The 15,728-nt window shown below is 35.6% G+C and overlaps 1 protein-coding gene across 5 annotated transcripts; it reads right to left on the reverse strand.

Annotated features, from left to right (window-relative positions):
* Positions 1-2,198: 2,198 nt before the first annotated feature.
* On the reverse strand, positions 2,199-11,713 carry LOC116654472 (putative protein TPRXL). 5 transcript variants are annotated; one of them, XM_044717538.1, is made up of 7 exons: positions 11,587-11,713; positions 8,346-8,606; positions 7,688-7,774; positions 6,402-6,619; positions 4,206-4,411; positions 3,471-3,941; positions 2,199-2,501 (listed from the first exon to the last, which is right to left on the reverse strand). In XM_044717538.1, exons 5-7 carry the CDS (start codon positions 4,256-4,258, stop codon positions 2,351-2,353), a joined length of 675 nt encoding a protein of 224 aa, XP_044573473.1. In that variant the 5' UTR covers positions 4,259-4,411; positions 6,402-6,619; positions 7,688-7,774; positions 8,346-8,606; positions 11,587-11,713; the 3' UTR covers positions 2,199-2,350. The 5 variants fall into 5 exon arrangements, 2 of the variants coding, with proteins under 2 accessions (XP_044573473.1, XP_044573472.1); XM_044717537.1 differs by lacking the exons at positions 6,402-6,619; positions 7,688-7,774; positions 8,346-8,606; positions 11,587-11,713 and adding an exon at positions 4,817-5,146 and having other exon boundaries at positions 4,206-4,219; positions 4,314-4,411; XR_006507789.1 differs by lacking the exons at positions 3,471-3,941; positions 4,206-4,411; positions 6,402-6,619 and having other exon boundaries at positions 2,439-2,501; positions 11,587-11,701.
* Positions 11,714-15,728: the final 4,015 nt, after the last annotated feature.

Consider the following 15,728-nt stretch of genomic DNA (forward strand, 5'->3'; position numbering starts at 1 on the left):
TAAGCCTCTATCGTCGCTTCCTCCAAATCTAAAAGCACATATTTTCTCATCTTTATTTCGTTTTTTATCCGGAATGTTGTCAAAATTTTAAAAATCTTTTTGCGAAAATCTATTCTTCACAAGTCTGCAAAATGCATGTGAAAACACTTTTTGAAGGGCTGCCTTTGAATGTATCTCTCGAATTTGGCTGTTAAAATGGTAAAGATTGTGTAAAATCAAGCTGCTGGTGATAGTTGAGTAAATACTACACCTTCTGGGATCCACAGTAAGGCATGTGCGTAAATTTGTTCTAGTTATATGACTTTTCCAGGTAATCTGAGGTACCTGTTAACTGTTTAAGAACCTAAAGCAGAAGGCGGGCTTACAGACAGAAGTCTACAAGTTCTCTAAGAATTATCCGATCGCTAAATTGTTGTTGAGATATAAATAATTTTGGCTGAAGTACAGACGGCTTAGATATCGTCTTGGCTGTTTATGATGATTAAGAAAATGTATTATGGGTTTAAGAATAAAATATATCTTTGTACTCTACGAGTACCGGGTGTAAATATTAACGTTGCTGACATTTTTTTTCTGAAACTACATATTTTATAAATTTTATAAAAATAACTAAGTTAAATTAATTTGATATCTCATTTGGATCTTGAGTATAAGACTTAAATATACCGGGTTCAGTAATATTTTCATTTTGTTGTGGTACTTTTTATATAGTTTTTATAACATTTTTTAAGCTCTCTATCTGCAATTTATAGATTTAAAGCTAAAATCCCTTTTACAAAAAAAATTCATTTATAGACTCTAGAAAACAACCATTTTTAATAAATTAAAAATTTATACATTTCCCAATGCATTTACATTCTGCATAAGTGCATGGCTGGCGCCATCTTTCAGCATGCAACCGCAACTGCAATCTGGGCCACATGGCGTATACGTGATTTTTGCATGTTATCTACATGCTTTCTACATTCCACCTGAATTTTTCATAGCATACATTTCAGAGCAAACCCGAATGCACTTCTCAGATTTACAGTTTTTCTTAGCTTGGCAAAAGCTTTACTGTTTACTTTTTTCAATTTTAATTTTTTTTTCTAGGGAAAGTTTTATATATTTTTTCCTTAAGGAGTATTTTTAAAAAAGCGGTCACACCTTGAATGCATTTTTTTAAGCTTTCCGCGATAAGAGAGCACTAGATATAGAGTGGGGAAGAGAGAGCAAAACCCAAAACATTGAGAGCACAAAATATGAAAATGGGAAATTCGGAAAATCACCGCTCACCCCAGGCCAAAGGTTGCTTAATTTAATGCTAACGAGCTCAGCTTCCACGATGTAAAGACAAGGGAACTTTTTGTTGAAGAAAAAAGAAGAAGTTGTCATATAAATTCAAGTTTATATTTTAGAAGAAAAATGGAAGCAGTTTAGTGTGGGTATATTAGGACATCAAAATAAAATCTACACTATGAATATTTAAGAAGCTCAAAAGTATATAATCCAAACTTCTATCATTTCTCCTAATTTAAGTAAAAAGGATCGGTTTTTAAGACATATTTAGAGATTTTCTCTTGTAATTTGTTAGGCTTTTAATTTATTAAGCTTTCAACTTAAATGTTGAAGTAAAAGATTTTATTTTAATAATGTTTTTGTTACCTGTTTTTATAGTTTGATTTCTTTTTTTATCTTTTATACATTTTCTAAAACTCATTTATGGTAATTATATCAGTAATAAATATTTAAATACTCCTATGAATATGAATATTTTAATAATATTAGCATTACCATAATTGTGATAAATTTAATTTATATTATTTCTTTATTTATTTGATGATTTATGACAGAAATCTTTATATCTAAATGCAGTTAGGCAGACACCATGACTTCAAATTTTAATTACCATTTCAATGACAACTATTTTTAGTCACATTTCCTTGTAATTTAAAAATTTAATTTAATTTATTTTTGTCAAGTTTATAAAGTTCGAAATTAGATGAATTCTTTAATTTTATTTCCTTATCCCCTTAAAATAAATTCACTTTAGGTAAACAAGAAAACCGAATAAATAAAATCTCTCCTAATCAATGTCACCCTAACCTTTAAACATAGACGTCTAATGTAATCTTAACCGGAAGTAATGCTTAGAGAGAAAATAAGAGCAGTACTCACATGATGCGATGGTAGGCATCCAGCTGGTGGTGCTGGTGGGCACATGCCACAGACTGATCGGATTCGGTGGAATCATCGCGCAGCGTGGCAACGCCGAGCGGCAAGATCGGGATAATGGCAGCTGTGGCAGCTGCGGCCGTTGCCGGCGGCCCCGCCAATGTCGTCGTCGTCGTTTGTCCCGCTCCAGTAACCGCTACTGCGGCTCCGCCCACTCCTCCTCCAGCCGCTGCTGCTGCTGCTGCCGCTGCCGCTGTCGCTGTTGCGGTCGCTGTTCTGCACGCTGCAACTGCGCTGCCGGGAAATGTCTGCTGCGTGGAGGATGATGATGTTGTGCTTTCGAGTTCCTGTTTCGTAATTCGTCAAATAAACAGGATAATTTATTAGGAAACCGTTATTTTTGGAGTTGAAGAAAAATCAATGACACAGTGATCGTTTGGATAATTTCAATTATAAATTACACAACATGGGGGCACAATTAAATCACATTTACAATAAATTTAAAATAGTTTATGACAATTAATATAAAAACAAACAAAAGTTATTTAACACAGTTTGTCCAAATTGCAATCTACATTAGTTTACATTTTTAAAGTAACATATTTTGAAGTTTTTTTTTAAAGAAATTTTTAGGAAAACCAGAAAAGAATAGCGACAGTAATTTGATTTATTTTTTATTTGCATTTCCATAAAAAATGCATAATTTGAAGTAAAAAAAAATAAAATTTATAAAGATATAAAAATCATCAAGCAGTATATTCCTATAAATTAAGTTTAACATAGAAAAATATCTAAATTTTTACACAGCTTATAAAATGCAACCACAAATCCTAATTTTTTATTTACAAAACATTTAGATATATTTACATGTAGAATATATATATTTAAATTTTAATAAATTAATAAATTTGTCACTCAAATAAATCAAGGAAAGCACATTACTTAAATTATATTTTGTAATAAGTCTCATGTAACATAAATTTAAAAAAATAAAAAAAACTCTTAAATATAATTAAGCCATAAAATAAAAAAAATGAGTAAAAATATTTTAATAAACTAAAAACTATAATAATCTTAATTCAAAAGATAATATCTATTACTATCCTATTAAGTTCAATGATCGTAAAATATAAAACTCGATCCAAGGGAAACTGTCAACGATTTTTCTCCACCTCATTTTAAAAAAGGAGCGGGGTGTGGATTGCAGATTGCATGTTGCAGGTTACAGGTTGCAGGTTGCAGGTTGCAGGTTGCAGGTGAGGGTGAGGGTGAGGGTGCAATGTGGAGGTCGTTGGTGGTGAGGGGTGGTGGGACACCTTGATCTCTCCGGGGTCCGGCTGGGAGAATCGCTTCCGTTCGTAGAGGATCTCCCGTTCGATGGAGCGACTCCGGAAGGCGGGCGGCAGCGAGCGATCGGGGGGCGGGGTCTGCAATTTGGGGGTGACGGGGGTGTTGCTGCTGCCGCTGCCCGTCGACTGTTGCTGCTGCTGCTGTTGCTGCTGCAGATGCTGTTGTTGGAGATGCAACTGCTGACGCTGCTGCTGGAGATGCAACTGATGCTGCTGCTGCTGCTGGGAGGTGGACGAGGAGGTGGTGGGCGGGCTCTTCTCGCTGGATTGCTGCTGCTGCTGGTGTTGCAGTTGCTGTTCGCGATGTTGCTGGTGCTGGTGCTCGCGATGCTGCTGGAGTTGCTGCTGCTGCTGGCGCTGCTGCTGCTGCTCGTCGCGCTTCTGCTGCCGGCGGATCTCAAAGTCCAGGAGGCGGGCCTCGCGTTGCTCCTTGTCGCGCTGTTTGCATGCAATTGTCGCAAAGTGCATTCTTACAATCAGGTTAATTGGTTATAACGTTATCGCATTGCCATCGTAATTCTTGTTGCATTTACAAAATCACTGTTGCATTTCTTATTTTTTTCCTGCTTTTTTTTTTTTTGATTTATTTGCTTTTTGTGTAATTTTTTTTTCTTTTTCTTTTTATACGAATTTAATTGCTAATTATTAATTTTTTACGCGCTTGATTTTGGAGGAGGAGGCACACAGACACACACAACATACCGAATTGAGCGCGACTTAGTTGGCAGAGTGACACAGTAGAGAGAGAGTGACATAGACAGAGAGAGAGAGAAAGAGACGGGGGATAGACGCACACACCCACACACTCACCTTGTAGTTAATGGCGTCCTGCTCTTCCTTTCTCGCCTCACGTTCGTTTCGCTGTCGATCGCGCTGCTTTTCCTCGTCCGTTTGCGAATTTTTACTATCTAAATATGGGGAATACATAGAACAGATTCAAAGAGATACAAAAGAAACAATTTTGTTTTTATCCGGCGCAAGAAAAGATAGAGAAACAAATAGAGAAGAGGCAGGGGAGAGAGAGAGAGAGAGACAGAAAAAGAGAGAGAGAGAGAGAGAGAAAGAGAAGGGAAGAAAACAAAGAAAGGTAAGCCGTTTCAATCGATTCTCAATGGGTTTTCAATTGCAATTTTCTCCATCAATTGGCATTTCATGCACCTGCTGGTTGGTGAAAAACGTGAAAAGTGCTAAATGGCAAATAGAAAACTAGCATCGCAGCATGCAACTACAGCACCACCCACACCCATACACCCACACTCACACACATACACACGCACTTCCTTTCAAGGCCACACACCCCCACGCCTACTTACGCTCCCCCTCACGCCCACGAACGGCCATCAAATAGCGACTTAGTCGTGGCGGTGACATTTTCCCGCTTTTCTTCCGTTTCCGTTTGGCTCTCGTTATTTGTTTGGAAAATGAAAAAACGGAAAAGCAACCCAACAAGCAACCTCGAGGACCCAAGCAACACTGACACTGAAAACAGAAGTGAAACTAAAACTATATCCGAAACACTGACCACGGCCCAATTAGTCGGTCGGTCGCGTCTTCGCCGCTCTCATTTTGCAGGTCGCGAATTTCCCATCAGGTGTTAAAGCTCATTTATTTGTGGCAACCAGAGGTGTGACAACAACAACAATTAGACAAGGAAAACAAAAAAAAAAATTATATATATATATTAGTGGGACCATAGTTGGGGAAATTATAGAGAGGTGGTCACACTGGAAAAGGCTTGGTTATCTATATTTGTTTGGAAAACATTTCTCTAAACAAATCTATTAAATATTAACAAATTTAGCTCTAAAACAAAAAAAATATACATATAAGTGTGACCAACGTTTAATAATTTTATATCAATACTAAAATAAAACAGAATGAGGACATGGTAGGGACTAATATTACTAAAAACTTTAAAGAGCTGTTTTTTTTCAATTTTAAAGTAATTTAAAGATAGCTCTTATTCTTAGTTAAATCAGCACTTTTATTAAGACTTAAAACCTTTCAGATTTTACCGGAATAAAGTTTTCTTTCCTGTGCATTTTTGGTTAACGAGCTTTGAGCTTTGGCCTTGGCTTCTCCTACATATTTGACACATGTCAAACGGTTGTCTCCTTAACCGTTTTCTCACAAACTTTCAAAATACAGTCAGTTTTCCTTTTATCATTTCCTGAGATCCTTGAGCTGTCCCAAATGTTGGGCTTAAATTGCATTTTATGGTTTTAATATTGTATTCTCATTTCCTTTAACCTTTGAACCAGCCACAATTATCCCATTGAAGAGCCCTTACGCTTCAGATGTTTGCTCCCATTTGCCGCACCCCCTTGGTCGCCCCGTTTCGCAATAGAATTTCAAAGGATATCACACAGTGGCAGACCGTGGAGGCGGTAAGTTTACGCACACGATGAGTGCACTTTGCTTTCCTTTGACCCCATTCCATTCATACATCATTCACCTGTTCTGTGCACATCAGGGACACCGTCATTATCACCATCATCGCTATTATATTCGCTATATCATCATCATCATCATCATCATCATTGCCAAACTCAAAGCGCTACAAATGAAAATGTTGAAACAGAAGCGAAAAAAACGGAACAGAAAACGTAAAACTAAGGGAACAACTGAGAGCGAAACAACGAACATTGGAACGAAACGAACTACATGGAACGGAACGAATGGAACGGAACTAATCGAATGGAGTTGATCAAAACTTCACTAAGCATGGTGGGTCTGGTGTTCGGGGCGGGTAGGGGGTCTATACTATAGTTTACCCAAAACTACAAGACCAGAATGAAACAGACAGAGAGAGAGAGAGAGAGAGAGGTAGAGAGAGTGAGAGATGGCGGAATGTGTGTGTGTGGGAAAGTGAAAGCGAGAAAGAGTTATAATCCTTACCTCAAAGTGTTTCTGATGTTGTAGTAGCTGTTGTAATGATGTTGTTGTTGTTGTTGTTATTGTAGTTTTCGTGTCGATTAAATTTCGATTTTTTTCTTTTCGATTTTATTTGGATAATTTCGATAGTTTGGAACACGCGATCACGGCACGTACCGAACCGATTGGAATTGGAATCCGTTGGAAGTACCGTTGGGTGAGTGCGGAGTGTTTGTGTGTGTCTTTTTGGGAAAGAGATAGAGACAGAGAAGGAGACAGCGAGAGACCAAGATAGAGAGATAGACAAAGAGAGATAGAGAGAGAGAGAGAGAGGAAAGGATCTCAATCTCAGGATGTTTATTAAATTTGTTTTTTCAATTTATGTTTTCAGATATTATCTTTGTTTGTTTTTCGTATTTGTTATGCTTTATTCCTTATGCGCTCGAAACTGGCTACAATACATGTTTTATTGCAGTGTACAAAATAGAAGAGAATACAATCAAAGAAGAGCAAAGAAGGGAATGACAAAAAACCAATCTAGAATTATTAGCACTTTAATGGAAATAAAATCTGCGGATCGTATTTTATTTTTAAAAAGGATAGCCAAAAAAAATTGAAATATTGTCTATTCCTACTTTTAAATTTTATTAAATAGTAAAATTTGAAGTTCCTATCTCTAACTACTCTCGAAGATTCCAATATCCTAGAACTCAAAATAAATATCTCTCTGCTTCTGGCTCTAGATTGTTGTTGTTTTTGGTCTGATCTACATAATGGTATAACTATATGGCATATTTTACTAGGACTCAGTAATATTAACAACAGAAGGAAACGGAAATCATCGGTTACACAATATAAGATACTTTAAGGATATAGATACATACATATGTAATGCTTACAGATCTAGGTTTGTATATGAGGAGAGGAATCACTTGTTAACAAACGTTCCACATACAGACATATATATATAGAGGATACATATATACGATTATAAATTACAAATAGATGTACAGAGAGAGGACTCACAGGATGGCCTAGGTCATACCAGGAAAATATTATATATATATATATTTATATACGAATAGAACAAAAAATACTCGCACTTCCTATGGACTATGGTTATATTCGATCGGTTTCGATTATATTCGATCAATCAGATTATATAGACACCGAAGGGAGAACAACACAAATGGGATCGATATATTTGGAAGGGGGATTACGGATTACGGATTACGGATTACGATTCCCGGGCTATATATGTAAAATATTTGAAATGATATTCCCAGCATGCGGAAAACCGTAAGACTCACTTGAGGAACCGCCGCCAGCGCCCGGTGGCGGGTAGGAGAACCAAAATTGATGGGCCAGTTTGGATCAAGTCCCAACCGATGGGCTGCCTGCGCAAAAACAAATTAAATCAATTAAATCTGGACGTGTTCGTGGGTGCAAGCGAGTGGAAACTGCGATTAAAAGGCCAAATCGAGTCTAAAATGGCCAATTTGGAAATAGGAAATCAATGAATTGAATAATTAAATATTCTCAATAGATACAATAGGAAACAAAAGGTCAAATATGATCATTTAAAATATATAAATATTAAAATAAAATATAAATACAAACTGTTGATTAACACTTTTATTAAAATAGAATTAATTTAACCAAAATGTCTACACTTTTGAAAAATATAGCACAATATTTCATTTATTTTTTTTTAATTTTAATGTAAAAATTCAAAATTTCTAATTTTCATAAAACATAAAACAAAATAAGTTTTAATCCATTTAGAATTTATTTAAAATAAGACTTTAAAAACTTTATTTATAATTTAAAATATTTATAGTATAAATGTATACTATATATAAAAAATTATTTTCAATATTAAATTTGAAAATATTGCATCCTTTTTTATTTAAATAAAAACCGCTGAATCACTCGCTAATTTTTAAAACAATTTCAATAAATACTCACCGTTATTCAAGTCGTTTTTCCTGCAATTGGAAGCGTTTTTTTTTGTTTTTATTCGAAGGTCCTAGTGGCTTTGAGTTATCCTAGTATCCTGTTGTTCTTAGTCCATGCCCAAGCACGTGCGATAAACGAGTTTTTACAAAGATAAAGTGAGGTTAGGTCCGAGTGGGAAACACCGGGGAATTCAGTTGTCCATTCCAGCGACTTGGGATTTGCCGAGCAACACGGTCATGCTGGTCACCCAGTGGGGCACCAATGGGTTAACTAATAGAAGCCGCAAAAAACAAACAAATTAGACTCGTACGCAAATTGAGGCCATTAACTTACTGACTTATCTTCGCTCATGTGGCAAGTAATCAACCAGTTCCACACACACACACACACACACTCACTCACTAACTTGCAGACTCACTTATTCGACATTTACATATTTGCACTGAGAGAAAATGGTGGGTGTTTAGCTTAAGATTCCAAAGAGGTTGTAACATTTTCACTTGCAGTTTACTTCTTTTGGGTTTTGTTAAAAATTTTATTTGAATAGAAATATTTTAATATACATATTTCAATTTTTGGTTTTCAACTCAAAGGTTGTAAACTCCAAAAATGGAAAAGAATGTGGCTTTTATTTTAATAGGGATTGCTTATTTTAGACGAAAAATGATTTCATTAAAATTATATTATACAAGCGCTTAGGGTTTTTAATTTCATATTTTAATATGGAGTTATTTTTGTTTCTTAAGAATGTTTATATTTCCATTCATTTTAAATTTAATTTAAATTATTTGAAATATTTCAACATATAAAATTGAAAAAATTTGAAAATCAAAGAAAAAATATGAAATTTAAAATAAAAGTTTAAAAATTATCGTGTATCAAGAATATTTTAAAACCAAAAACAAACATGGTTAAATATTTTAAATTGTAATTAGAATTCGAATTATTTCTTTAAATTTAAAACACAAAATTTGCACAGACAATTATCTGAATATTAAATGTAATTAAGAATAATAATTAATAACTTAAGATGATCGAATTTATACCTTTAGTTTCATATAAGAAACACATTTTATGTATTAAAGCCCTACCTTTTTAATTACCAATAAAAATATGAATTGATCATGTCAGGGATAATTGTTTCTCTCAGTGCAAGGACTAGACAAGGACTAGGAACCGCAAAATGCCGAATGGCTGTGGCAAGCAAATCTGGTTAACCATGGCAAATCAAATCGAATGGCATTACATCAGCGAGAGCCACTCGAGGGTTAAGTGGCTGCCATGGGTTAATGGGCAACAAGAGGAACACGACCCACCATAAGGAGCACATATGCACGAGGGCAGGCGAGGAGGGCGGGGAGGAGGATACAACAGGAGGAGGATATATCCTGGCAGCAGCTTCTATGCCATCTAAACATTTTGAACACTGGCTTTGGGCCCCCGACACCCGACACCCCGACACCCCGACACCCCGACACAGAATGCGAAAATGGGTCAAAAACGTGACTCTTTGGCGATAAGAAAAGTGGGAGGGGATCCCGAAGCGGGGGCGGCGAGTGGGCGGAGCTGGCCAAGTGGGCGGTGACTCTCTTTACCCCTCAACCACTATTCAGAAAAATAGAAATAAAAATATATAATGTGTCTCTGCAAAAATGACACATTCTAGAGTGTGTATTTTGTATTTTTTTTACAAGAGCTTGAAGTATTAATATTATTTAAGCAACTAAACTAAACTAAAATGTTTTTTGTAATTAATTATTTTTAAGCCATTTGCTACTTTTCTATCTAGTCTTTTTTCAAGTTTTAATGGCAACATATTAACATTTAATTTCATTTAATACTTTTAAATAAAATTCATTAATTGAACAATAATTTTTTTTTTTATTAACTCGAGCATCATTCATTTTAATATTTTAGTTGTTTATTTTTATTTAGTTTTTATTTATCAAAAATATAATTTAATATGAAATTTATTTTTAAACCAATTTCTTAGTTCTTTAGTAAAGAATTAATTTTTAAGAATGTATTTTTCTATTTAAAAATATTTAATTTATTTGAATTCATTTTTAAAAGTAATTACTGAACTTTTTAAATTATTTTCTTAGTTGTATTGGATAAAGTTTCTTGAAAAAATGTGGTTTCTTTTATTTGGGTCACTTTATCAGCGGAAGTTTCTCCATTTTTCTTGGGGCTTTTTAACTTCTTCTGGCTTTCCAAAAAAAAAGTAGCTTTCAAGCGATTTTTATCCACATTTATAATAAAATACATATATTTTTTTGGCTAAACATTGTTGTTTTTTTTTCTTTAATTAAAAGTACTTTTTTATGTTTTCGAAAAAGTGTTGTGGGGGGTGTGTGGGGCGGGAGGAGGGGCGGCAGAGGTGCTACAACAACCATTATGAAATTTTATTGCACACATAAACACACACTCGCACACACACTCAGATGCACGCATGTAACAGGAACAAAAACAACAACAACAACAACAGGGAACACTGCCTAAGGCAACCTTACACACCCATTTGCGAATACGTGTGACGTAGTTGAAGAGAGAGAGATGGGTGTTGAGGGAGAGGGAGTTGCAACGGGGGGTGGTGGGTGGGGATAAAGATAGAGATAGAGATAGAGAGAGGGGCGGCAGAGAGAGAGAGAGATGGCACCATGGGGGCCTGTTGCGACCCAAGTGGGAAAACAACCGTTAATTAAGGCAATTGTTAATTTTTTTTCTTCTGTTATTTGCTCCTTTTCGGTTTTTGTTTTTTTTTTGGCGCACTTTACCGAAAAAAAATCAAAAAAAAAAACTACTCTAACATCACTCACACACACACTCACACACTGGCAAAAAAATGTCAAATTAAAAATGAAAAAGAAAGCAACAGCAGCAGCTCTTTGGCATTTCAAATGTTAAATCAACAAAATAGAGAAAAGGAGAGTAATTCGCAAATATAGAAAGTGGAATTTGGCACACGCGTCGCACACTGCAATTTACCGTTGTAGTACCACCTACTGCTGCCGTTAGTAATTCTTCCTCTTATTCTTCTTCTTCTTCAGCTGCTGATGCTGATGCTGCTGCTGCTGCTGCTGATGCTTCAGTTTCTCTTTTTTATTCTATTATTATTATGTATTATTATTAGTATTATTATTTATTATTGTGGTGCGAAATCAGGACACGTTTCTAGTGCGTAAAAAGCGGAAACGGAGAAAGGCGGAGAAATGCGGAGAAAGCAAATCAAGTCGAAGTAGAACTCAACTCGACGGAGGCGGCGCCCTTGCAACTGCTTGCTGCTCTGCTTGCGACTGCGGCTGCGACTGTGGCTGCTGCTTGCGATTTTCCGACTGCCACTGCCAATGCGGTGCCTACCGCCGACGCTGCTGCTGCTGCTGCCGCCTCTGCTGCGTCGTGTCCTCGCTGTCGTCGGCGCCTTTCGCGAGTCCCCGAATCTTCAGTGATGCCCCATTTTGGCTCTAGTCTAAAGCTAAAAAATGTTTGCTGATTTTAGTTAGTAATTAACGTCATACTTACTTTATGATACCCGCTACTTATACTGCTTCGAGCATATGCGGCTTTCAAAAATACGGCTTCGTTACAAAAAATTTATATTAATTTGTAAAAACTTTTGTAATTCCATGAAAAACTTTCACAACCCCTTGAAAGGATAATTCCCTGCGTATATTTCTGGATCACAAAAATGGTGTGGAGCACCTGGACTGCTTTTAAATTTATTTTTACCGAAAGTAGATTTAATTTTATTATTTTCTCTTTTAACAGAATAAAAAATTCTGAATATTTATTTTATAAACGTAGCTGGTATCTTATTTCTCCTATGGAAGTAGCTAAAAATATTTCATTGCCTACTTTTAGGAACGATCTTTTCGCAGGGATATGATGAATTCAATATTAATATTTTAAGATTGCCTAGAAAAACCATTTCATTACCATTTACACTTAAATGTATAATCTGATAATGCTACACCCCCAAACAGATCTAAAATCCCGCCTCTAAACTGCCATCACTGCGTCCCAATCCGATGCGATGCGTGCCGAGATGATGAAGAAGAAGAAGAAGCAGGAGGAGCAGAAACGGAGGCTGCGGCAACAGAGGTGCCAAGAAGCAGGAAGAGGAAGAGAAGCAGAGCATGGCACATGATTAAAAAGCTAACGGGTCGCAGCGACTCAGAGAGAGCCAACGCCGCCATGAGAGCCATAAAGGAAGCAGAGAGAAAGCTCTGGCAAAGTGCTGCCAAGTTAATTGAAAGGTTTCTTCCGGTCTTTGGCGCGAAAAATCCTTTCAAATATCTCATTACTTTGTTATCGTCAAATAATAGAAAACAATTTTTTAAAAAACAAGTACAGTTAAGTACAAAGTACAAAGAATCAAAGAGCAGTCATTTATTATTTACAAATTTCCAAAATCTTTAAATCTACGATATAAAATCCATTTTAAAAATGGCTCTGATTTAACCACGGGCGCTAAATTTAAATGATAAGCTTTCATAAAAAGCTGTATGTCAAAACTTCGGCTCTTTATATAATTAATTTAATATTTAACCCAAAGGCCTTTATCTTTTTATGATTTTTGCGTTATTTTTTGCATTTTTCCGAAACTCATGACAACAATACAGAAAATTGCACTTTCGTGATACAAATTTTACGAAAATTGGATAAGATTTTCGATATAGTCTTTTATGGAGAATGATTGCAATCAAAGAACCAAAATTTTGGACCTGCATTTGATCAGGGCCTATACTTAATATATACAGTAATATAAAAAATGATTTGCAATGTGACTTTATAATTTAATTTTTTTACAATGATATAAAGAAAATTTAGCCACATTAAAAATTAATTTGAGTTGGTATGATCGCTGAGATATAAGATATAAAATAGACTTCAGCCTAACGTTGGATTCACGAATATTATTCGTGAGAAACGTAACTATGGCACTGATGTGTCAGAATTTGTATATTTTTAATATTCCGAGCTGTAAAATTGGATGTTCTCTAAAAAAAAATGTTTAAGAATTATTGTTTCATAATAAAATTTAACAATAATTTATAACTTACATTATAGACAGCAACGAGCATTCCCTTCTGCCGAAATATGTTATTTTCTTGCATGTCCAAGTCACTTTGGATGTTCCTCGTTATTAGGAAGACATAACCAATTATTTCTCTAAGATTCATAAAAACAGTAGCCATTCTATCTAGACGCATTCTGTTCAGGGTCTAAAACCCGCGCCTCCAGTTCCATCCTTTCCCTTCCATTTTGGATATCTTCCAGAAGGAACTTGAACACGTTTCCAACTCGGCAGTTCGGTTTTGGGCAGCGTTTATTAGGGCTGGATCTGGAGATAAAACTCAGGCCTTATCGAACTCATTTGTAAGAAGGTTCCATCCGATATCCCGCAGCACAAGAGATTCAAAATGTTGGAGGAATGCGTTGAAGGTAAAATTGCCACTCTACTTTCAAAACAGCGCTAATGAAAGAAATCAAGTGGCCTATCATGGTTCGCTCCCTTATATTTATACACAAGCAGGGAAAAAGCTTGATTTTAATAATTAAAAATCATGGAAACTTGGAAATAGCATCTGACAATATTGATATCAAAAATACAACAGGAATTTTGATACAATCGCGACTTGGACATACATTTTTGGAGATTTTATATGCAGCTTTATAAGAAACGCAAACTCAATGTTATATTAAATGAAGATGTCACTAATCTCTATTAGCCTTTAACATCACAGCTCAAAGTTTCGCATAATTCTTCTGGTTACTTCTGCAATTAAATTGTTAAATATAAGGTGACCTTTATATCATTTCAATCATTCTATTGACATAAATAGATCAATTACAATGCACAATGCACATTTACAATAATGCACAACAATTTAACAATGCTCATTGTATATTCTTTAAGTCGACTTCTCTGTATAATTATTCAAATAATAGTAAAAAAAAAAAACCCAGAACAAATGGTATTTTTGCCAAAATCAATTAATTTTATTCAAAATCTCCTTCTGCTTCGATACAGAGTTTTACACGGTCCAATAGATTGTCGAACGAGTGTTTAAGATCGGTGGCCGGAATGGCCGACAGAATGCCATTTCAAGCCTTTTGAATGGCCTCTTTGTCTTCATAACGATTTCCTTTTATGGACAAATGCATTTTCGGAATAGGAAGAAGTCGCACACAGCCACATCAGGTGAATACGGGCCTTGTTGGCTTAATAGTTATAATTTTTGCGGAAAAAACCGTGCAGACACCTTCATTTGCTGATCTAATTTATTCAGACCTTTGACATCGTATCCATATTCATTTGATTTTTAAAAAAGTTTTTTTTAACGTTTTTATAGAAATGCACTTTTAACCCCAATTTCGTAAAAAGCCCTCCAATAAAGACTGATATTCTTATCAGAAACTTTCAAGCTCAAGCTAAAAGTTGGACCTTCTGACGACTTGATTGTTGAATCCGGTGAAGGAAAGAAAATTGCGACAGCTTTGTTCTTGGCAATGAAAGCGAAGGATATGTGGTGAAAAATATTGGAAAATTTACAGGACAGTCATGGCTGGGTATCAAGCATGGCACCCAATTTTGACGATGAAGAACCAGATCATAATTTGGAAGAGGAAGGACTGGTGTTGCTACAACTTATATGAAATAATAATTTTGAAGTTCTCTTTACCCGCCCTCTACGCCCCCTCCGGGATCTCTAGATAAAAAAAAAAAGATGCGAATAAAGGATTAAGGAACTGGACTTACTTTAATTTTTAATAAAATTTCAGAGACAAAACAGGAAAACAAAAACTGTATCTGAAATTTCAAAATTAGCTCCAAATCATTTCCGTTGGACGTTAAAAAAAAAAGTAACAAGGATGTAAAGCTGAAAACTGGTCCTACAAAGAGTTTGAAACATTAGTGCTTCATATTACCTTTTAAAGGAAGACTCAACCTAAAGGACACAACCAAAGGAGGATATCTTAAGTCAAAGGAGGAAGGCAATAGAGGGTATCCTTCCTCAAAGGATAGAAGGATGTGTGCCAAGTTCGAGTCAATGGATTTCAACTTGACCTGAAATACTACTTCGCATACTCACAGACACAAAAACGGACATTTCTATATTAGAGATAATTTGATGCTCGCACACTGCTTCTGAGGAAATGCACTGCTTACTGAAAGCAGTGCGGTGACGTCAGAGAATCATGACACTAACCACCATATTATATTTTATATGGGGGAAAGGTTATTATAGTTATTAGCAATTCCATAAGGGGGACAGACAGGCAACATAGACAAGTAGAGTTTATCTAAAGATGGAGGGTCTTGGCACGCAACATCTCTACTCACGCGAGCCCCCAAATCGTGACACGCAAATTCATAGACAATGATAG

This window comes from Drosophila ananassae, chromosome XR (genome assembly GCF_017639315.1).
Source record: "Drosophila ananassae strain 14024-0371.13 chromosome XR, ASM1763931v2, whole genome shotgun sequence".
NCBI lineage: Eukaryota > Metazoa > Arthropoda > Insecta > Diptera > Drosophilidae > Drosophila > Drosophila ananassae.